Raw genomic sequence first — 24,874 nt, forward strand, 5'->3', positions numbered from 1 at the left:
GCTTTCTACAGTAGAACATAGAGGGATAATTTGTAAGCAAAATATGTTTGAATTGGTAGTGCAGTATACTTTTTAAAATTACATTAATTTATGTATTTGAAATAGGCATGTTTTTACTCATTCTGTTAAAAAAAGACTTACCTTCTTATGTGTTTCAGAGGCCTGTAAGTGAACAGAAAGAACTGCTTAATAAATGGAATGAAATGGGAACTGATGAGCCAGGTAAGGTCAACTAAATTTATGTCCATTAAATTTCTGTATGTAGAGAAATAGCATTTACATAGTATTTATCAGTCAAAGATTAATGTAATCACTTCAAGGTAAACTGATTTCAGTCTTTTTTGTCATTGGCAATGTGTCATTATGCTTAAATAAGTATTAATTTCATTGTGAGTTTGTTTCAAGTTAATATACTAACTTTAAATCATCACTGAGAGTTTATGATGTAATACTCCTCATTCCAGTGCTTTAGAGATTTATACAGCTAGGGCACAGCTCCTCTTGGTGTAAGCTCAGGCTAATAGAAAATGTTCAGAACTATGGATAATTAAGCTCAGATTTTAAGATGTTACATTAACAAAAGAGAAAAATAATACTTGCATGCAATAGTCAGTCATATTATCCTTTGGGAGAGCAAGACTAACTGCCTTGTTAGTTCATATACAAGTTCCTTAAAATGAATGGCTTTGCAGAGGTACTAGTTTGTATTGCAGTACCACCTCTGCAACAGTAAATATTTTTCATGGATTGTTTATGACTAGTCTCTATTTTTTTATTTGACAGCAGTATGTTTAATTCAACCATCTATGCTGTTAAAATAAAATCCCTCTTTTGCATATCATATCTCTCCCATGTCTAAGAAGGGTACAGTTTAAACACTTATGTGGAATAAGTAAAAATTTCCCATGACTACTCTTCACTTACTTGGGGTTTACAAAACTAAGGCACTAACAGTAGCATAATCTTGAAGAATATGTGGTGGTTTTAGCCGTGTTTAACCGTTTGCTCTAATATTTTATCGAAATTGCTAGATTGTGTTACAGATATGGGAAAGGTGGATATTTTTTTAATCTCTTGGTTTTAACATAGCATCACTCAAACCTTATTTCAGATCTAAGTCTCTTCCGACCTGTTTATGCACCTAAAGATTTTCTTGAGGTAAGTATTTATGAAACAATAACTCAGCCATAGACTTGCATCCATTAGCCTTTTATGTGAAGTGGAAAAAATAATTGCTAAGTGATTTCAAACAATTTGTCCTTTATAGCAAGTGAAATTTGACACGTTTTTGACAACTGAATATTTTGTTTGCAAAACAAAATGCTATTGTTTCTTTTTTTAACTGCAGTTTTAAATTGTACTTGTGATAAACTTCTCTTTCTCCATGAAAGTTTGGAGCTACCTTTTTTTCCTCTCAGAGCAATTCTCAAACTGATTTCATAAATCATTTTATATTTTAAATTGTAATACAGTAAGCTGATAAATTGTAGTATGTGAAGTTGATAGATAGTTTGGTGTTAAATAGTAGACCTGCATGCAGATGAAATTGTAGATCATCTATGAAGACTGTGAAAAATCAAACATGAAACAGAACTGTGTAGAATTTAGAGGCTTTTGTCTGTAATCAAACCAAACCATTAAAAAATGGTAACTGCTGAATCTTTAAAGTCAGAAATGACAGTATTGCTTGTCATTTTATATGGTTCAATCACAGAACATCTTAGTAAAACAGAACTTGATTTACCAGCTATGCCTAGAATAGGCATGGATGAGGGACAATAAATATTGTTGATGACAGTGAACTTAATGGTGACACAGCAGGAGATTTTTGATTAAAATGTGATTCCAATTAAAATTTTAAAAATCAGTATCTGTATATCCTGTGAGTTATACAGGAAACATAGCCTAGAGAATGACAACAGTGTAGAATTTACAGAGTTAAGATTTACAGAATAAAACTTAGAAGTCTAATACTGAATTATCAGTCAGTATTAATGTATTAATATTTCAGTGTGATTCGGTGAAAGTTTACTGGAATGTCTTTTGTAGTGGTAGAGGAGACTCAGTATTTCTGACAACTGTAAATTGTTTCAGGGTTATGAATTTTGAATGCATTTCTGAATCCAACAATAAACTTCTGTCGATTTGATTACATTTCTAAAGAGCTTCTTTTGCTCAATTAGTGATAATAATATGGAAAATTTTAAATTTATTCTGTTTCACATCAGTGTACAGCCAAGTTGTGTATTTAATCTTGAATCTGTAAACAAATCCATCTTCATTTTAGCCTTATCCAGTGACCCTCATAGTATAAAAGAAAAAGAGTGACTGTTTTCTTTCCAGAGTTTGCAGTTTCTTACATTAATCTTTTAATTTACAAGTCTGACAGTGAGGTTATGTGGTATTAGAATACTAACAAGACTGAGAATTGTAGAAGTAGGATGTTGTGGAAGAATTTCATAAGAGCTGTAAACTCCTCTCAGAAAGAATCCTTGCCAGCTCAACATGGTATCAAAACCTATACCATGGAATAACAGTATGTAAGAAACTGTTAATTCCTTTATAGATCATAGTTACTTATCTTGACATTATGATTCCTTGTCTCTTAAATTTTACTCTTACTTTAGGTTTTCAATTCTGTAATTTATCTTTTTTCTTGAACAAAAGAAGATATTTTGGTGTATTGCTATTCAGTAATAAATTATTTTAACAGCAAATTCTGTAGCACTTCCATTGAAAGCTACATAAGATTGCCAGTGTAAGAATATGGATAAGAATTCTTTAAGAAAAAAGTAATACTGAAGAATATCCTGGATATTGTAGCCATCAGAAATACACTCTTGGCTTTCAAGTATCTTTAATAAGGAAGTGAATTTTAGTCAAGATATTACTATGTAGCCAGCACTTAATCCCATATATGAAAAACTATTTCTACTTTTTTATTTCATAATTTGAGCTTACTTTTCGAAGTAGAATATGTTTGCTTCCTTAAAAATGTTGCTCCTTTTTGATTTTGAAAATGTTGAGATATAATTTGAGCCTATATATATGATAGTTGCAGGAAATGGTTTTATGCTGAATGTACTGTTTGTAATACTGATAATGTTAAGAAGAGTTCTGAATGTAAATTTCTGAATATACACACGGAGTGACAGAGCTACAATTTTTAAGGTACTGATGAATCTTCGAAACCCAAATTATGAAAATGGAGAACATCCTAGTTTCAGAAATCATCTGGGGCTAATTCAGGTTCCTCTAAAAGTTAAAGATATTCCTGAATTGGTAAGTATTTTTTTTTTCTTACAAGAGGTTTCTGTAAGAATTATTTTGCCTTGCTAATGAATAAGATTCTAAACAGTAAGGAATAATATTAGCATCATGATAAATTTCTCCTTTTGAAAGTGAAAATCAATCTAAATATGTAGTTAAAACACAGACCATAAAAAGTTTTATGAAAAGATGTATTTAATGAAAAATAAAACATAAACAGTAAATTATCTGCTAGTAGGGAAGTTTTCATTTTATGCCACATAGGCTTGACTTCTGCCAAAAATATGCTTCTGTACATGTTATTCACTTTTTTCTGTACAAGGAACTTTAAATACGTAGTTTATCTTAATTCTGCTGTTTTATTTAACACTCTACAAGATCAGTAACGTGACAATCAGCTGGCTTCTGATTTTCTTCTCAAAATAATTTAAAATCCCTTTATTGCCAGATTGTAACTGAAAGGAAATGCTCAGGTACTAGTATTGTAATTGGAAAATAGGAGACCTTTTCTTGATGCTTCACTGATAAGGCTCTTGAGGATTTTATGCTAGTAGAAAAACTTGCGCCTTGGTTGGAAAAGAGCTGAGAATTAGAGGTCCTTAACCTGATCATCATTCACCACTTAATTACATCCAGGTGCAGCTCATGGTTGACATGAAAACAGGCATATGACTGAAACTAGAGTAAATTCTTTTCTTTAAAAATATGAGCTCATATTAAAAAGAAGTACATTTGGCTTAGAAAATATTTGCATTAAGCCTTTTAGAAGAAATCTGTAATAACTTAGAGAATTAAACTTGTTAATTGCTGCTTTGTGGTTTTGTTTCTTTTCAGAAAGAAGACTTCAGTGAACTCGGCTTAAATATAGGACAGCTGGGTATTGATGATTCAGCACAAGTGCCTCCTGGTTAGCTAATGATATGCTTCAATCATTTAAACAGAACAGTAGTGACTAGAATACTTTGCAATTACCAAATAACTTGTGTTTTTTCCCATAATAAACCATAAATATTTGTTCTGTAACTATGATTATAGTGATTTCCTTAGTAAAATATAGCTAATAATAGAAAACATTGCAAATATGAAGAATCAGATTTGGAGAAGATTTAAAATCATCAACTTAAGTTGCAAATATGCTCATTTCGGTGTGTTTGAACACTTCAGGGTCTAGAGAAACAAATTGCCTGTCTCCAAAAATAAAGAAAATATCAATAAATGTTAAGCCAACTAACAGATAGGCACATACATAAGCATCTTTTAAATAACTGTCTTTAATAAAAGATTATGAAATTATCCAGACAGTATTATTCAGTAGCTTAAATAGTGCATAATTTCTGTTGGCTTTCCACGTATGCATTGATTGTTGTAGAAACGGGCTTTTTTAAATGGTCTTTCCATATAAAAATGGAAAACACTATAGTATCAAGTGATTTTTTCTTTTTAAATGGAAACTTACCCAGTTGAAGGTCTAGGTTCATGTAATATAGTGTTGCTTTGGCATTTGTGTCCTTCAGACAAGAAAATAATCTGTAGTATTATTTCTTCTTAGTTTTTGGAAAAGAACTTTGATGCTCATGCAGGTTAGTTTTTAGTGACATGAGCAGTAAAAATCAGTTGTCTGTAGTGGTGTATAGTAAAAATATAAAATTACTAGCTAGAGTATCTTTTTTCATTTATATTTTGCCATTTTTTTCTATTTCTTTATATTGTAGAGTTCTTTGAAAATGAGCATGTACGTGTTGGACAGAAAGGTATGGATCTGTTCTCATCTGTAATAAACTGTGAGTAGTTAGGAATGCATTTATTAAATTTCTATCTCAATTACTTGTACCTCAGAGAATTTTAAGAGTTTTGACAAATTAACACAAAGCATTGTCAGTAATACCACTGTGATTTAGACAGAAAGGCAAGTATTTGCAGTCTACCAGTAGCTGCACAGATAATTCATTTAAAAATGAAATAGGAAGCACAGAGATATAACTTTTTGGTGATAACTTAACTTATGCCACTACTGAATTTCATTTTAAAATCAAAATACTCTGGACTCCCTACTCTGCACACAAAGTTCTCATTACTGTAATGGGATTTACGCATTTGCGTCAGAACAGAGTCTTTTAATGGCTATTTGCAATTGCAGAACTTGCTAAATATTGCAGTACTTACCCACTATGGAAAATACACTCATTTTTCTCTGTATATGGCTTTTTCTGAAGAAGTAAGAAATAACCTACCAAAGAAAGGGTAAGATAAAAGGAATAATCATTTATCAGCTCGAATTTGCTGATAGAGAAACATATAAGGGATGTTTGAAATCCAACAGTATTCGCTTCTTACATGTCATACAAGGAGTGGCTGAGGGAACTGGGGGTGTTTAGTCTGGAGAAGAGGAGGCTGAGGGGAGACCTCATCGCCCTCTACAGCTCCCTGAAAGGAGGTTGCAGAGAGCTGGGGATGAGTCTCTTGAACCAAGTAATAAGCAATAGGAGAAGAGGTAATGGCCTCAAGCTGTGCCAGGGAAGGTTTAGACTTGATATTAGGAAGCATTTCTTTACAGAACAGGTTGTTAGGCTTTGGAATGGGCTGCCCAGGGCAGTGGTGGAGTCCCCATCCCTGGAGGTGTTTAAGAGTCAGGTCACATTAGCACTGAGGGATATGGTGTAGTTGGGAACTGTTAATGTTGGGTTGATTGTTGGACTGGATGATCTTCAAGATCTTTTCCAACCTAGACAATTCTGTGATTCCTGCTAAACATAAACATCAAGGAAAAAAAATAGAGTAGATAGTCCTGAAAGTCCTCCATCCTTTTTTTTTTTTTTTTTTTTTTTTTTTTTTTTTTTTTTTTTTTTTATTTGTTACAGCAACAAAACGGTGATGTTTTTTGCTTACTACTACTTTTGCAGTCCTCTTTCTATCCCCCATAAGTTTTCTGATCCAAAAGAAACTCATTAGGGTGCTGTTCATCTCTCTGTTCTTTTCCTGTTCTTCAAAATAAACTCCCCATCCAAACTTCCTGAGCCAGTCATTCAACTCCACGATGTAATTCTTACTCCTCATCTCTTGTTTGTGTAGAGTAGCCTCTATTACAGAGATTGTCTTAGCTTTTCCTATATGCAAAGACACAACATTTTATAAAAATGTAAGTTAAGAGTTTTGACCATAAGCTAAAATCTCTGTTCATTCAGTGGGAATCCTACTGCATACTCTGTTGGGTGTTGGTTATGACTTTGGTTGACAGTGATGTATTGATTTTGCATTTATATTAGATGTGTTGCCAAGTCTGAGGAATTTTCTTCATTGTATTTAGTAAAACCCATCTTGTACATAGCAAAACTACTTTTTAATATTTTATGTCTCAGAAAAAATAAGGTAAACGCTCATGGACACTGAGATGAATCACACTCTTTTCTAAAGTTTTGTGGGGAATGTGGGAATGTTTTTTTTCTTTTTGCCCTCTTCATTTAGGAAAAAGCGATCACACACCATCTGTGTTAGAGCTATGCAGGATAAACAGAAGATTGGCAGATTGGTCTATTCAGTATTTAAGAAAAGAGGGAAGGAAAGAGGAATCCATTAAATGGATTTATAATTCCAAACCTCATCCTTCTAAGTCATGTCAGAGTAGATATTGTGAATATTGAATTTTAGTGAAATTTAGAAAAGTAAGTGTTTCTGAGAGACTTCAGAAAACTCAGAGGATATGGATTTGGAGACTTCTGAGTACCAGTACAACACTGATCTAATGTCTAGATAATGTCACAGAAATATTCTCCCAGCTGTGTCTCTGTTGGGAAAGACATTTGAAGTATGAAGGTATGGTTAATCACATAACCTTGATGGGAAACATCACTTATACCAGATTAGGATAGCTAAAGAGGCATGTCTTTCAAATTTATAGATTTCAGTAAGGAATGACATAATCTGCTGTAAGGTGTGTATGCTACTGTGTTAGGATGAGGTCCTTGTGATAAAGCAGCCTAAAGCTTCACAACAATGACCCATCTAAGCAAACCTGTCAACAGTAGAGTATTTGTTTTATGTCATTCTGAAGGAAAAACAACTTGAAAGTCTTTATCCTCCAGAGTACATATACCAATAATGAGAGAACATGACAGTACACTCTGAAATAGAAAATTCTTGTCCCACAGTTATCTGTGAAAATATTTGTATAGTTAACATAAAAATAGGGGAGACACAAAAAACCATAATGAGTGGCAATTTCCTATTTGCACTGTTTATTGAACTATTTCATAGTTAAACAGGAGTGATTATATACAGCTGCTTGTTCTGCTTGATGCCAGCCTACTAGCTACAACTAGCCTTGAATAATCATAGGTACATACTAGGATGATACATACTAAGGGCTATTTTATCACAGAAGGTAGTACAGTTTTGCTTATTAATCCTGAATGCCTTGTTTCCCAGGGAACTACTTCAAAATTGCATGTGGAAATCACACCTTTTAGATATTTTCCCATTAGCTAATGCTTACAACATGGTAAAGCAGTTTGTAAAGTTAAAAATTAAGGTATTTGATAAACTTTGGAAGTCTTAAACTACATCAGTTCTTTACATGCATTGTTTCCTACAGTTCTAGCAGAGCAAGATAGTGCTGCAGCTCAACAATATGTTCGTCAGGGATGTCCAACAGCACTTCGAGCTGATCTGTGGGCCCTCATTCTCAATATTTCTAATCAGCCAGAGGTAAGGAGCAAAGTGAGAATAAAATCGGAAGACTAAGTGAAAACAGAAGTGCAAGCACATATCATCTAGTGATTCTTTTCCAAAGTAGAAATGCTCTACTCGGTTGTCACAGAAACTGATAAACATTTTATGAGAAAAATACACACACCTGTAAAAAACTCTGTACTCTGGTGAAGGCTTTTAGGCTCTTCCCTAATTTTTTAACATGAGCAAAATACTGTAGAATAAACTTTTCAGTTGATCTGGCTAGCTCCTGAGTTTTTCCTATATGGTGCTGCCTTTTTCACAAGGGGACAAGAAAAAAGCCCTGGGAAGAAGACTGAACCTCTTTTGTCTCTTATCACTTATCTCCTGTCCTTGCTGAGTTTTATAAAAACATGATGTGCTATATCTTTTTCCTGGCTATTTGAACCTGTTATTGTATGCATGTACATATCTTGCAAATTGCTCTATATGTTACTGCATATTCTCTACATATGTACAATCAAAAGACATAAAGAGGAACTAGTAAGATGTGGATTGTTTTCATAGTACCTTATATTTGACTCCAGTCCTCAACAATGAAATCTTTTGCAGTATCTGGAGCCATGCAGTAGTCAATATATCTAACACAGCATAAAAAATAAAGTCCCTATTTAAATCTTTGCAGAATTGTGACTACTTCGATGCAGGGTTTTTACTGCAGTAAAAAATAACCTGCATACATATAAATTTGCTCATAAATGTGGGAATTTTACAGTATCTCATGTCCTTTGGGGTTGTAGCCATTTTTCTTGTAATATTGGAGTATTTATTGGTAACTACATCATAAAGTCGTAAGAGCTTGCCCTTAAAAACAAATGTAAATCTTGTTCATTGACAGCTTACCTAAGGAGTTGAAGTTATTTGGTCTGGCATTAGAATTACTTAGTTTATTTTTTCCAAAATAAGAGGCTTTTGTTTCCTGAAATTCACATGGACAGTTTTCAACAGTTACCTTTTTTAAAGAGGAACAAGCTTTGTCTGTCTATTAATGTATTTGTCAGGCACACTTCCAGACCCTTTAAAAGTTAACGCTAGTTTATAGTTGTTTTTAATATGTGTTTATACTGTGCATGGAGTGTGAATATGTCAGATGTTCTCAAAACGTTAGTCTCTGCTGTGAGAATATTAATTTACTGTTAGGTAAAGCTAACACCTTGAGACGTTTTTCTTGCATATACTGAATATACTGCGTTATTTTTTATAAAGTACAGCAAAGCAGTTTTCAGATACATGTAGCTGTTTTATGATCTGCTGTATTTCATATAGACTTCACTGGTTTACCTATCACATCTTTCCTATATTGTTTCTCTGCTGAAGATGAATTGTGTTGTTGCAGAGATCTCTTGCTGTAATATTTCTGATCTGCAGTTTAGGCTCTATTATGTTTATAGCTGTATGAATCTGTAACTCAGAAAGATCATGAATTTCCTTTTGTTAATGTAAAACATTGAGGATTTGGTATGGGCAGCATTGTGTGTGTTAGCATCCAATATTGTTTGGAAAATTTTATTCAATAAAGCTTAGCCTCTGGATTAAGCTATTCCACATCCAAGCAAGGGATGATACTAGCACTCTAGTGTTGTAATCGTAAAAGTGATAAACTGTAAGATCTATATGCAGGATTATTTAGAAATGTGTAAACACATTTCCTGGCAATGAATTGTTTATTAGTGTTCATTTGTAATGGTACGTTTTAGAGAAACTGCTTTAAAAGAGCATTTTTAAGGTTGCAAAGTCAAACATTTAAAAGCTGAACAGTGTCGCAGTTTTGTATTGTCTGTGCAAACAGTCCAATTTGCTGTGTATATATATATATTTTTTAACATATGATCTTGAGTCAGACAAGCACAGTTTTTCCTGTGGGATATCTGCCTCATTGATTACACAAAATGGATGGCACACACTTACCGAGAATCTGTGGTGGTTTTTTTTTTTCCTTCTGTTCAGTGTGTTACCCAATTGTTTATTCACTGCATACTATTCAAGCAGTGCTTAAAAACCAAAATTGTTCATTATTTTATATGCTTTTTTCCTCTACTTTTTTGAAGTTAACAGGTTGAAAATCAATCTTAATTCTGAAAATTCCAGCATGCAGAAATTGTTAATGCTTTACTATGGCTTTTACTGAATATAATTTCCTATGTTTAAAAAATGTAATAAATAGGTGAGGTGGTAAGTTCATAATGGAGCATGATGTACCTCTTTGTCTTACCTGTAGGGTTATTTAGATTAAGATCAGTAGCTGTATCATTTAAATAACAAAGAAGCCAGTAGCAGTAACGCACCGTCATCGTCTTTGACTGGAGAAGGATGTACTTTACAAGTAGATTTTGCAGGTGTCTGGTAGAATGAGAGTAAGTTTTGGGTCACCTTCCAGGATTTGCCAGGAGGGACTTTCTTTTGCTTTTTTGTCTGTTATCTCTTTATGTAATATGTTCACTTTTTTGTTTTGTACTTGTTTCTGGTATTTCTGTTCCAAAATCTACAGCTCACCTAATTAATGCTGGTTGCCATTCTTTAGGCTTCATCCAATTCCCACAAAACTTAATGTCTCCTTTCTAGACTCCCCAGTGTCAGTCTTTCTTTATATTCCTAGTTCTATGCTTCAACCACCCATTTCTTGTATTAGAGAGGTAAGTATTGATAGATGGCACAATCAAATTACAAGGATGACTGTGGTGGTTGAGGCCCTGCCAGGACCCGAGACCACGTTGCCGTTGTCCCTCCCCCACCCTCGGACTGGACGGGGCAGGGAGTGAGATACAAACTCCGGGGTTGAGATAAGGAAAAATTTAATACAACAGTGTATTGGAGAACGACTTGCAGAGAGCAAGGCCATAGCTCCCTGCAGGAGCTGGTCACAGCCACCTGAGGTAAACAAAGGAAAAAACCCAGGGTACAGTTATGCTAACAAAGGACTGTTATGTTAACAAAGAGAGAAACTGAGGTACATTATGACCTTGGGGGTGATAGAAAACAGCCCTGGGAGAAAAACAGGCCAGAAGAGGGAAGATGTTTATGCACACCTGAAATACCACAAGGCGCTGGATATTATAATGTAGCTTTTACATTTATCCAATAGATTTGTGAGTAGTATGCATGATTATTGTAGAGTGCTTATATAAGGTGTGATTTCTTTCAATAAAGTTCAAGCTCGCTCTATCATTCACATTGAATTGGCTGCTTGCTTCCTCCGCCGCCGCAACAGTGTAACAAATAATAAACCAAACAATAACAATAGCAATAATAGTAACAATAAACAGTAATAGCAATGAACAGGACAAGAGATATACAGAGATATACCACAAGGATACAGCAGCGAAGGGGAGCAACAGCCAACAAAACTGTCCCTGCTCTTCCCATGCTTGGGCGCCTGGACCTGACATCAGCAGTGGCATTGAATAACCCAACTAGAGCTCCCTCCCCACTGCTGAGGAAACTTAACCCTGTCCTAGCTGAACCAGGACAGTAACCTAAAAATTAATCATGAGCTGCCTACAGTTCAGCAGTGAGAGTGCAGCTCCTGTGCCAAGGATTTTGTGACATGCCACAGGTGGGCTGTGTCTGCACAGAGGTTGCTGAGTAATTAACCCTTAATTTTAAAAGAAGGTAAATCACCAAATGCTGCTTAAACTAGATTTTCTGGGTACTGCTGAAATACACTGTTCTCTCTTGCCTGTGAGCTACTTTCAGAGCTCTTATGGTCTCAGGTGCATACAGTATGGGGTTTTTTTAATGGAAATTTTGGTATGTGGCCTTGTAAGGTCAGGAGGGCTGGGCGCTGCAATCCTGAGAAGTACTTTGCTTCAGCTTGGAAAGATGAGTATGTTTAGAGGTGCAGGATAAAAAAAAAAAAGTGTATCTTTTGAGAAAAGTTACTGTCTATATAAAAATGCAACACATTAAGAAGTTAAAAGTTTACAAACAAGGTTGCATTAAGGTTTGACAGACAGAGAAGAAAGGTTGAATCAGATGAAAATGGTAAGATTTTAGTTTCATAAATTAAAACATTTCAGGCTAAGAAACCAACCACATTTCTGGACACTCCTGAAACTTGGTAGTTGTCAGTTGTCTTGTCTGGCTGAAGAAATGCAATCAATAAAATAGTAAAACAACACTTGAATGTTTTTTGAAGCCTGAGTGAGGCTCTTAAAAACATTTCTCACTGTGTGAGGAAAATTGATCACCAGGTAAAAGGGTCATGTGGCTTGAAAGCAAATCTGTGACCAATCTTGTTTATGATTCAGATAAAAGGAATAAATTTATTAATACAGCATGAATTACAAGCCTCTTGTCTTACTAAGAGGCATGGGCAAGATTCACTTGTGGACAAGTTGTGTCTAAGAAATGGGAGTGAGCCCCAAGCCCTGTTTTCATTTTGCATCACAAGAATCACAATTTAAGAGAAAATGAATGACAGTTAACTCATTAAAACCATTATTCCTAGAATGGTTATGACTGGTTTTGCATTGCATGTCCCTTTTTAATAATTTCTGATTTGTCTCCCAAACTTTTTCTTGTGAGTTCTAGTTCAGGTAGACAGCTTGGCCTTCTGGTCTTTTTACTAAATTGTTTAACTGTTAAAATATTTAAGTACCGTTTTACTCTCCTAATATTTGCAATGTGAATTTGCTATTAATTTTTTCAGGGTAGAGTTTTGAATTTTGTTTGAAATTTTAGTTCATGCTGAAATTATAACAGCAACAGCAAAAAGTGTTTGATTTTTTTTTTTTTTTTTTTGAGAAATGAGCAAGTTGGCCTAGTGGGTTTTCATAAGAACAAAGGAGTAACTATTATTTATGGAAAAAAAAAAGGTGATAAACTGTTTATCCTTTTTATTTAAAATAATACTGAGGAAAGTATTCAACTGATTTATAAAGAACTTCCATTCAGTTTCTGCGAGTTGCTGAAGAATCTGAGAACAGTTGTTCTGTCTTTTAGACAGTGCTCTAAACAGCGGGTTGCTTATTCTTACCACTTTTTTAACTGCTTGAAAAATTTACACCAGTTAAATTAAGGAGGAAAATTGTGAAGAATACATGTTTCAGAAATTGTACATCTTGTTGGTTAAGATTAAGTAGTTCAAATCTCTTTTCTAACTCAGGCAATATTTGCCCTATGTCCTAATAATCGGATGTTTTTTAAAAATTGGTACACAAGTCTGAAGGGTGGGAAATGCAAAGTTTACTGAGGTCTTTGCTAAAACAAAAAGAAATTTTACAGAATGTTTTAAATACATATGTCATTCTGGATTAGCAAATAGCAACTACTTTGTTCTGATTAAACTTATTTAAATTTCAGCAGTTTTCTGTTTCCTTCTGTGGAAAATACTGTTCACTGTCTAATGTAACTTACACATAACTGCAGTTAACGTGATTCTTTACACTTCGATTAATAATGCAGTTGAATTAAAACATAGGAAGCTAGTAACGATCATAGTTCAGTATGATGCCATAAACAAACCTGCACTGAAACTAGCACTCTAAAGTCATTATGTCAGTACCGTAGAACATCACTTTTTTTCTTGTACAGAAATGTGTTCTTCAAACATTCAGTGAAGTCATTCCTTGCGTGCCAAATCACTAAGTCTATTCTAAGTGTGATTAAAGCAGCAGCAATTCTACATAATGCTGAGTTATTCTGACTGTTAAGATGAATGCACCATGTACTTAAGTGATTACTCTTTAGTTGTGGTTTTACAGTAAATTTAATAATAACAGGGAAATGGACTCTTGCAAGCAAATGTAAAATATAATTGAATGCTTCCTAATTCAGGAAGGAAAAGGATAGTGCAAAGTACTGAACTAGTGATAATGTTAACTTGGGGCTTGGAGCCACCGTGACCTGAGGTGAAAGTATCTTAAGAAGAAAACTTGTTTCTGCATATAAAGTGTGCTCTATATGTGTGTAGCAAAAGATTACTCTCTTCCTTCATACTGCTGTATTCTCCCACTTCCAAACAGCCTTTCGCAATTGTTCAAGGCAGTTCTAGAGAACAAAAAAGAAAGAAGGGATAACAGAAAACCGTGAGTTTATTAGAGTCTCATTTCCCAAGTTACAACAGATTAGTAGTTGCATTTTCTGGTACCATTCTACCATTTCTTATGCAGGAGTACTTCCGTGTACAACAGAAAGAGTTATGCAGTCTGCTTAGCATGAAAAAGAAGAGGGGTTTTTATTAGCTCCTGTTGTAATATGTACAATTATCTGAGGTGGAAAAAAAACCCTTTAGAGGTTATTAATTTGGCAGTGTTACACTTAGCTAGATTAGTTAGTGCTGATGCTTTACAACTGTGACTTGAATATTAGAGTGGTTCTCTGTAGCTTTTAAGAAAACAGTGATACATTTATACTGCTATTAATTTACATTTAGTAAATACTTGTGTCTGAGCCTTCATAAAGAAAGATTGTGCTATTTATACCTGTCCTTTCTATTTCTTAGGAAGTAAAATGTAAATAATTTCTTGGTGGTAGATATCAGTACTTAATAAATACAGCTTTTGTCTTAATTTCAATTTAACAGTCTAATAATGTGTTCATTCTGATAATTCCTAAGTGTATAATATTCACCACTTCTCAGTTTTGGATTGATAGAACAGTTACAATGTTCCCTAGCCTTCTCTTCACTTTTTTCCATTCTCTTCTACTCAAAATTTCATCTTACTTTCCATTTGTTCTTTAAATCCTTACTCCAGACTTACCTTCTTTTGCAAAGAAATTGTCAATAAATCTATGTAAAGCTTGGAATATACAATCATTTGTGTGGTGCTTGTAGATACACATTGAAATCAGAATAACTTTGTGAAGTGGGAAGGAGCTTTGGCACTGCTGATTTAGTTTATAAAGTTATTCCATTTGAAACTGTGGTATTCAGTCTGAAACTCTGTCGTTCAATTGTAGGCATAATGACAAAGAAGTATTTAGGGATTTAGGAACAGCATCATGATTGTGCGATATTTAATTTTTTGTTTCCTTTGCAAGCTCATTATAAGAAGAGGTAGAATAAGCAAAACAGAGAAGTGTTTGTTCTGATACTTCCCCATCTTTCCATCCTTGTATATGTTCTGTAGAGTTTCAGGAAACAATTTGAGTTTAAAAAAAGGTCCAAGTCCTTTGTATTCTTCACAATATTTTTGTATATATTTATAGTTGCCTCTTTCCACAAAATTATACTACTTAGATATTCATATTAGATTAATAGCAAGTATTTGCAACAGCTTACTAATGCTAGAAGATATGACAGAACCTGTTAATGGAGAGGTGCATGAAATTATAGGTTAGCAAATTTAAAAAAAATTTAATGATTTTGAGCATTGAAGAGGTTTTAGCTGTAGAGACCCAAAGATTGAAAGATACAGATCTTTGATTTGAATTAGTTCCTTCATTCTCATTTTATTAATTATCTAAAGGGTAGTAATTTTACAAAGTCTCAAATATCTGCCTCATTTCTTAGGGATTAAGCTAGAATAAACAGTGATAGAATACTTCATAAATTATGCAGTGGGTTTTTCAGCTGAATACAGTTTATGATTTTCTTGATTTTTTTTTTTCTATTTGTTAAAAATTGTTTAGTTTGAATATAAATTAAAGTTATATCTCAGGCTGATGATGATAATATTTTTAATTTTAGGATATCTTGTATTATGAACAGCTTAAGTCAAATGTGATTCAACACGACCTTTTAGTGGACAGCCTGATTTACAAAGTAAGTGATTCAATAAACAGTGATTAAATGATTTAGATACTCATCACACCAGTATCTTGTTTTTTTAACAAAAAAAAATGTTAGATGGTCTAGCTTTAAGGAGTGTAACGATAATGAGTGTGAATTTATTACTATAACCTCTCACCTTGTGCCCGTGTTGGCTCTCCTGTAGGATATTTGTTTGAGTTTGAGCTTTTAAGTCATAAAGAAATGCTAACTTCATTTGAAGGAATAACTGTTTTTGCAAGGAAGAAAGCACAGGAGTCTGAATGCTTCCATTTCAGGTTTCAATTCTGAACATTTTAATCATCAAGTTAATATAGCATATTTTAATTTTAAAATGTGGAGTATATGCTTAACTACAGCTCTTTTGTGGTTCAATGGTGAAACAATGTCTTCTACCACTGTGTTAAGTTTAGCTTCTATGGGAGTCTGAAAAGATGTCTTTCGGCTTCAAACTGCTGTATTTTTTGATTACAGGATGTAAAGCTGACAGCAAGCAATGATGACTACTATTTTGTATTTGAGGATTATTTATATCAGGTATGTAACTATTTTTTTTTCTTAGAAAGCTAGAATGTATACTCCTGGGGGATTATATCATCTTTGGTATAAGGACTGCCTTTGTGTTTCACGTGTAGGCAGAGTATAGTAGGACTCTAGATAGCATGTGTGCTGCATTACATATACTTTCTTTTCCTGAATAACAACCCTTTAAATTAATCTTGTACACTTAAACAGATTAATCAGGACAGGCTTCTAAAAATCCTACTCTGAAGGACCCTACACAATGTCTTTCCAATGCAATAAACCAGAAAATACGCAGTCAGCCATATTCTTCCCCCTTCCAGCTTTGCAATAATAAAATGATTAACAGCTGTGGCATACAGATAAATTAAGACTTGACAAGTATATTCAGGGATACAGTTTTTAAAGAAACCCAACACATTGCTTTACAGTGACCTAGTGCAGTAAGCATAAAAGATACTGTGTTGATGTATTTTTAAATTGAAGACATTGATTCTGAATAAGGTAGTGATATGTATGGTTACTTTTAGGATTGCTCCTATTCCAAAGATGCTGCAATGGGATTCCCAACTAATCTATAAAGAATTATCTTCATTGCTGCCTGTCAAATGCCCTTAAATAGAAGCACATTACATTTATGAATTTCCTAATGTGTAGCTGATTGCAGTGTCAACATAAATGTCATGCAGCAAATTTACCATTTCCACAGTGCTTTTAATTTCATTAGTTGCATCTGTTAGGTTAGACTTGCTTAATTTTTTTGTTTTAGAGCTATGTGACACTAAATTATTTCTTCTTTGATGTAATATGTAAAATTGCGAGTAATTTAACCAAGCAAGAAACTCTCCTTTATGCTGCTTAGTCCATATAGGTATAAAAATATGCATTACTATTTAAGCATACTATTCAATCATGTCTGCATATAAAATTTTAGCATAAGTATTTAAACATTAATACTTAAAATTATAACCTCATCAAATTATAGCCTTTTTTACTTAATTCCAATTTTAAGATCTATATCTGTATTCGTTTTTGAATTAAAAGTTGAAAAGTGACTACATAATGGCAAACACTGATACTTATTCACTAAAATATTTACATGTAGACCTTCTTTCTTGATTTAAGGGTCAAAGATGATATTCATTATTGTAACAACATTATCTCTTCAGCATCAGGTGTGAAAATCTCTTTTTTCTGCTTCATTCATTATATGGATTACTTAAGGCATATTAGTCCTTAACTGACAGTTCCAGTGGACACAGGATTATGAAGGAGTATGAACTAGTATGATCTGTTGTTTTAAGACTATCAGAAATATATTTTGTTCATTATTCTTAATATATAGCAGAGTTGAATATTTTCATTTTTTATATATATATATATATATATTCAATAAAAGAATGATTACAGAATTAATATCATAATAAGGACTAAACTATCCTTAGTAATCTGAAGCAGAGTCACCAAAAATCTTTGAAAAATTAAGTGCCTAGTTTTACTGTAAGGCTTTGAGCACAGAATATCTCAAACTTCCAATTATTAGTTGCTCTAGTTATGTTTGATACTGAGTGGTATTTTTCAGACTCTTTTTCTAAAAGAACATTATCCATTTTGCTTGATAATTTTCTCTTCCTACCTAATTTGCAAATACACTGATGAATAATTTTGTTATGTGGCCTCTGGAAAAATTTTGCAGTATGAGTCACTCTGACTTCATATGATAACTGGAATTAAATATTGGCTAAATAAAATAGGTAATGAAAACGGTATTTTAAAACAGATAAATTATTTCTGTTTGCACTGGGTTTGTGGTGTTTTTCATGACTAGTTATTGCCTCTGAAGTTTTCCAAGTCATTGAGCAGTGTGGCATTTGTCTGTATATTACTTAGCAGATAAAGTATCCATCAAAACCAGAAAATTTGGTCATAAAACAATAATGAGGATATTTGGTTGGATTACTGGTACCTCTTTAGTAGCATGCGGTCCTTTTCAGGAGGAACACTGTGAAATAATGTAATTTATTTCCTTTAATATCTTTGTTTTCTTCATCCCCAAATGTACATGTTTTTATTACTTCTTTATAACTATTGAAATAGAATGTGATTACTTTTAATATAGTAGTTTCTTCTTGAGAAAAGCTTTGGTTTTGTTTTTTTGCTTTTTCTTAATCCTTTTAATTCAGTTGTTTTCTTTTCAGTTTTGATTATAAATATCCAATAGTTTGCCAAACACTTCTGTACTTAAAAAGGCGCTTGTGCCATTGTTTTCTTTTTCATTATTGTTTTTGTGAATGAGAAAAATAATACATTTGTGAATTAATTATTTCAGGCTAGAGGTTCAATGTGAATACTTTAGTTTTACATCCTGCATAACGAATACATGCAAAGAATCTTACCTGGCAGTTTTTAGGTATAGTCATTACTTACATTTGAGCTAGTCTCTCTCTTAAGAAGATGCATAGTCTCAATTTAAAGACTTCCAGATACTGGTACTGGACACTGTATTCCTAAAAAAGGGGACCTCAAACGAAACAAGGGAAACATTCTTTCCCCTATGAGAGAACATAATTCATGTCCTTTTTAGATCAGTTTCTTTTTCTTTCACCTCAGTTAACATATACAGAGAATTTTGTTTGCCTGTGCATTGTTATTGTCAGCTACATTTTGGCAGCTGTGAAAATGATTGTGTATTGTGCAAAAATAATATTTAGCTTAAGCTGTTCAAGATAAAGAAACTATTTTTTAAAAGATGTTTGTATCTGAGAAATTATTTTTGAAGTTAAAAAGAGGAAAGCCTCTCAAAATATGACCTACTTTCCATAAAAAATAAAAAAAGGCAAATGACGTTCAGATGTCACAGTGTTTGTTTTACATGTTTCCTTTTGACAAATCTGGTATCTGGAAAATGTTTGCAATAATTAGTTGAAGGTAAAATCCATTCATTTTTATTCACAATAAATTATGATGTGAAACACCATCTAAAACATTTCCACCTTTTATACCTTGACTACAGCTAAAACAAAACCCCAAATTCTTGAAACCTACAAGCGAGAGAGGGTTTAACATATGCAAAAAAGTTAGCAGCAAGTTGAAGTCTGTCTTACTTCTGCCCTCTTGTGTACATTCTTGATAGTGCAGCCTTTCATTGCATGAAAACAGGAAAATAATTTAAAGTATAACCACATATAGGATGAGATTCTTTATAATTATTTTCTCGGAGTGCTTTTAGCATTTAATTTTATACTCAATTGCTGTGAATACTAGATACTTCATTTGTGTAAACAAAAAAAAATTACAAATATGTTTTACAAAATACAGTGTGCATTTCAGAATTTATGGATACAAGGTGAACGTTATAATCTGTGCTTTTTGAAAGAACTGAATATTGTGCGAGCATTCTCAAAAGTTCCTAGGAATTAAAACAAATTTAAGGATCGGTCTTCTGGAACTGCATATATGCAAAAATATAAATGTTTCATTTCCTTATTCACTTACTAGGACTTCCCCAGGTCATAGTAACTGAGCAGAAAAATAACCTAATAGACATCAAAGCAGCCGGTTGCATGCACAGTCACTAATGATGGGACAAAAAGGAATAAACCTGTGCTGAGAGGCAAAGAGGAGGGTTGGAGAAGGGGGGGATATTTTACTGACAACAAATAAATGTGAAGGTAAAACCATAACAAATTCAAAGTGAGCCTGGAAATTTGAACAGGAAAGTAAATTAAGTTGGTCAAGAGATTTCAACCATATCAGCTTCCTTCAGTAGCATCTAACAGGTGCTAATTAAGGCAGGTCCTTACATCTGTTTGACATTGCTTTGTTGATCCAGTAAGTCAGCTGATATTTAGATGCTGTCTTTTCTGCAGGTATTACTCTGTTTTTCCCGAGATACAGCTGTATTGGAGCACTTCACTTACAGCAGTGCCACTCCACCCAGATCATACATACGAGGTAAAAAAAGTTGTTTTAAAAAAGATTGTATAGAATTTTGTTGACTGCATTTAAAAGAATGTTAATAAAAACTTTGTGTATCCAGTTGACATCTACGCAGATTCTATTATGACAGTTTAGAAGTTGATAAGATAAAGGCCTCGTTGCAATGTTGTTCTTTTACTGTAGTTTTCTGTGTATAATTCTCCAGTGATTTACCAAAATAAACACACAACTGTGGCAATATGATAAAATCTTGACATCTGTCTTCACCAGAGCTAGAAATTTAAATACACAACTTTGTCCTCTGCAACTTTCTAAATTTTTTTGTTCCTACATTATTGCTTTGTAGATCTCTTCTCTCCCGTTAACTGAATTAGGGAGTTTTCTTTGCCTACTTCTTGAAACAACCAAAGGGCTCACCTGAGAGCAGAACAGCAGTGGGGTTTCAGTCTCACTTCAGGCACAGAGCCATGGCAGTCCAGAAACACAGCTGTGGGGAACATTCTAACTATTCTTAGACAAATCTGGGGAGTGAAGTTGCTGAAATCTAAATCTCTGCTGAACCTATGCAGTGTAAATCCAAAAGGCTTGTAGGTCCTATTTTTGGCTAATATTCCAAGAGATGTGCTTTATGCTAAAAATACTCTCCTTCCAGATTACATCTCCCTGCTGCACAGCAAGCAAACTATTGAAGGGAAAAGTAAAAAATATTTTGTAGTTTAATGAAAGAGCCGCCTTCTGTAGTTGGAAAATACTGGATTTTATTTTCATGGGTTAGTAGGCAGGAGCTTCCCAGGGTAATTTTGAATTTAATTAAATTGATCCATGCTACAGGAAAATATCTATGTCCAGATTCCATTGCACCTGACAGAAGTTCCCTGTGCTACATTCTTCTGTGTACATCTAAAGGATCTCTGAATATTCTATAAATTTTCACATAAGTAATTACATTTTCTAGTTAAATTTTCTCATTTTAAAACTAAAATAATTACAGGTTTTAATTAGTTGTAACTATGCTTAAAAACATTTCCATATTTCTAAATAAATTGTTACTTTTTGGTAGTGGATTTTTAGTTACTAGGTTCTATAGTTAAAATACAGTTAATATAACATGTTCATTTTGCCGGGAAGAGAAGAAGTTATATGGTCAGTCTATACTATCAGGTTGTCTTGACTTAATTAATCTTTTGTATCCAACATATTACTTAAATTTTTTTTTGTTGTTATATCAAAACTATACCATCCATCTTCCTCTCTGTTGTAGGCTTAATGAAGCCTTGAATATGTTTTTAATCTGTTCTTTTATCTTTTTAAATGCTTTTCTTTGTCCCTCAGTCAGTCTGTCACAGCATGGCAGACTTATACCCTTAACCTTATCCCCTCACAGAGCTGCACTATCTTCAAGGTCTCTAGCAAACACCTTTAGAGCTCCTAAGACACATCCAGATAAAATCTCTATTGGATAGCATTGCTGAAATCTTCCTCCTCTTTTTTGCAGTTTTTCATCCTCCCTTACTGGTGCTGCATTTTAGTTTTGTATCTGACACAGTGCCTGTCCTATTGCATTGCTTGCTTGTTTTAGACAATATCAAACGGTCAACAATATAATTAGTTATGATTTTTGTAATTATAACTTAGAATCTACCTTTTAAATTTAAATCTTTACACGTTTTAACAGTTTAAGCAAATTTTATTTGTGGTTTGATGATTCACAGGAAAACTTGGAATGGAAGAATATGCTGTTTTCTATCCTCCAAATGGTAAGAATTATACTATTGCTTCCTCTTGTGGTAGATTAGAAAGATACAGGATTTTTTTCTCAAATACATAACTTCTTTTTCTATTACAAATTACGTTTTGCTGTTACTCTGAAAAAATCATTAATTTAAAGGAGTAAGCTGGACTGAAGCTATTCCAAAACCACATTCGGCCTGGTGTTAGTAGTTACATACGGAGTTTGTCTATGTGTGTGGGAAGGGGAAGGAAAACAACTTCTGGTGCAGCAGCTTGTATTCTAGTCTTGTTTCACCACTTAGAGTATCTGAATGATAAGTGCTGAAACTGTCTGACCCCCAGCTTTTCAGTACTCAACAGGCCACACCTTGAAGTCTTTTCCTTCCAAAATTTATGTTCATTTAAAAAATTCAGCCATAAGTACTCTATATTAAATTTTAAGACAATATCATTGTTGTTACTTCAGTTATTAAAATTCTCCTTTTCAGCTTTTATTTTGACCATTTCAATCTCTGTCTGTTGAATCCTTTCAATTTTTGTGCTGCATTTGTATTTTAAGTTTAAGCTCTTTGCTCTTGCGTTCAAGGCCTTATGTCACCATTCTTAAATCTGTGCCTCTGGCCTTGTCTTTTACGTCTTCTGTGTTCCAGTGGTGTCAGTTGTAGCACATACTTTTGTTCCCTCTACTTCCATTTTTGTATCTGCAATTCTTTGCAGGTTTGTAGCCATGAAGCATTGTCCTTACAACCTTTTGCCAAAACAGCTTCCTCTTACTGATCCTATATGAATAGGAGCTAAGATAAGCTGGAAAGGAGGAGAGAACTGTCGTGATACAACTGACAAGTCCTCTAAATGTTTCATCTAAGAATTACTAGAAGTCTTGGCTTCATTTGTTCCTGCTCCCTCCTTGTCAGTGCATGACATTTATGCGTTGTCATTTATTTGAAATTAGATTCTGATTTCAGCAAAGCTTGTGTGTAATAACTTCATGGAAATGGAGCTTTACTTGGCTTTTGAGGAACTATATAAGCATGTAGTTGGTTGTACTACAAGTGATACAAGTGATAGAATTACTGCACTTAAATATTTACAAGATTGAGATCTAAGACTGCAGATGCCATAACAAGGAAATATTTTATTCCTGCAGTAGGCAGAGAACAATTTAGAAACTTGGGGTAAATTACAGTTTTTTAGATAGATAAAAAGAAATATAAAAGAACAAAAAAAGTGAAATATTTTTGTTTTGTAGGTGTAATTCCTTTCCATGGCTTTTCTATGTATGGTAAGTGTAACTCAAACTCTTAAGACTTTAGGCTTGCTTTTTATCATACTGCAGTTTAAAGCTGTATGTACTTTTCTGCAACTTTTAAAATTGTGTGTATTCTGTTTCTTTGTGTATGAAGGCTGTTGTAAATAATTTTTTAAATTCTAGGCTGTTCCTATTTACTTATATTACAGCTCACTACCATATGAGAGTTCCTTCTTTGAGAGCTAAGAGCTGAGCTATACATCTTAATGACTATGAATAGAGGGATAGCTTGTTGACAGAGTGCACTTTTCTTGTGTTTCACTTCAGAGTAGACCAGGCTACCTGTGAAAGGAGTTCTTAAAAACATGAATTCTGTGAAAGGCCTGTTGCTGCATCCATTTGCCTAGAACAGGTGTTAAAGGAGCATTAAATAATAGAATGGTTTCTACTTTACTGCACCAAGGAAAGCTCAAATATCAAAAAGATTCCTGGGAAAAGCAAATAAAAATCTCCTCATCTCTCAGATGTAACAAGGCAGCCAGTGTGGAGATACTCCAGCAGTGTGGGACTATTTGTTACAGCTTTTCAGTTTTCTAACTTTATCAAAGGTGTCTGTGGCCTCACAAAGCAAGCAAATTTTAAGATTATATTTAAAATGCTATGTTTTGTTAATAAGAAAGTTTAATGACTACACGCCCATTAAAATCAGGCGATTTTAATATGAAATGCAAATTCGAACCTAAGTAGAAATCTTAAGTCTTCGAAGTAATGAACAGCTTAGTTACAAACTGTTCTGTAGGTACTCACTAGGAGTCTAGCACTTTATGTGTGAAACTTTTTTTAAATGTTTGGATTTGACTCTGCCATTAAGAACAGCATCTCTCAAACTGGGTGTGAGCTTCTTCCCTCTCTCCTGTCCTCTCTCTTTGCAAGGGTCAGAATATTGCTGGTTGTGAGGAGGAGGGAGACTGAAAAGCAAGGTAGCAGGAACGCAATAGCATAACTCCAGGCTGTGGGTACGGTAGCTGGGACCAAGCAGAGCATCCTTTGTATTCCATGTTGTGCTGCTATAGGAGGAAGTATCTGGGGCCTTATGTAAATACTATATACTTTTGCATGTTTGCATGCATACACTCATAGGGTGCCAACTGTCAGGTACTGTTCTGTTATTCTCCTGGCCTTTATGTACATATGTACACTGACAAGTCTTCCACCTCCATCTTCAGTCATTAAGAACATATGCACTAGTAACACCCTCGGCTTTTCTTACCCCTATGTAAATACACATTTCTGTGAACATCTCACCCTACCTTAGCACCCCACCTCTCATTGCCACTATTTTCTATTAAGCCACCTTCTCTGAAATATATATATGTATTTATGAAAATGAATTCAGACATGCATACACCCATGTATATATATAAAAATACATCTTTGTGCATATGTATACATATGTATGCAGACAAATGGTATCCATATGCCTAGCTTTCTGTAAATAAAACTGGAAGGCAAGGTGAATATAGAGATAGAGACTATGAGGGTGTTAAAATGTAAGCTGTCATCCATAATGAACGCACCTGTAAAACGAAGCAGTAGATATGATGGGTGAACAGATAAAAAGGCTGTTTACAGAAATGGGTATAGAACAACTGTCTGTAAAACATGCATTGAATGAGTAGCAATCAGGGGGAACTGATAATGTTTGTCTATCGTATACATACAACAGA

The 24,874-nt window shown here is 33.8% G+C and overlaps 1 protein-coding gene across 3 annotated transcripts in view; it reads left to right on the forward strand.

Moving 5' to 3' along the window:
• The window catches only part of TBC1D19 (TBC1 domain family member 19), a 53,571-nt gene that overhangs the window by 23,780 nt on the left and 4,917 nt on the right, over positions 1-24,874 (forward strand). For all 3 annotated transcript variants that reach the window (XM_026847086.1, XM_026847088.1, XM_026847087.1), the window contains 11 exons: positions 159-222; positions 1,112-1,158; positions 3,172-3,282; positions 4,105-4,177; positions 4,983-5,051; positions 7,859-7,971; positions 15,626-15,700; positions 16,181-16,243; positions 20,098-20,182; positions 21,880-21,924; positions 23,148-23,180. In XM_026847086.1, coding sequence (XP_026702887.1) covers positions 159-222; positions 1,112-1,158; positions 3,172-3,282; positions 4,105-4,177; positions 4,983-5,051; positions 7,859-7,971; positions 15,626-15,700; positions 16,181-16,243; positions 20,098-20,182; positions 21,880-21,924; positions 23,148-23,180 — 778 coding nt within the window. The remainder of the gene's footprint in view (positions 1-158; positions 223-1,111; positions 1,159-3,171; positions 3,283-4,104; positions 4,178-4,982; positions 5,052-7,858; positions 7,972-15,625; positions 15,701-16,180; positions 16,244-20,097; positions 20,183-21,879; positions 21,925-23,147; positions 23,181-24,874) is intronic.

The sequence above is a fragment of the Athene cunicularia genome (assembly GCF_003259725.1).
Source record: "Athene cunicularia isolate RWA chromosome 4 unlocalized genomic scaffold, athCun1 chr4_part1, whole genome shotgun sequence".
NCBI classification, from domain to species: Eukaryota; Metazoa; Chordata; class Aves; order Strigiformes; family Strigidae; genus Athene; species Athene cunicularia.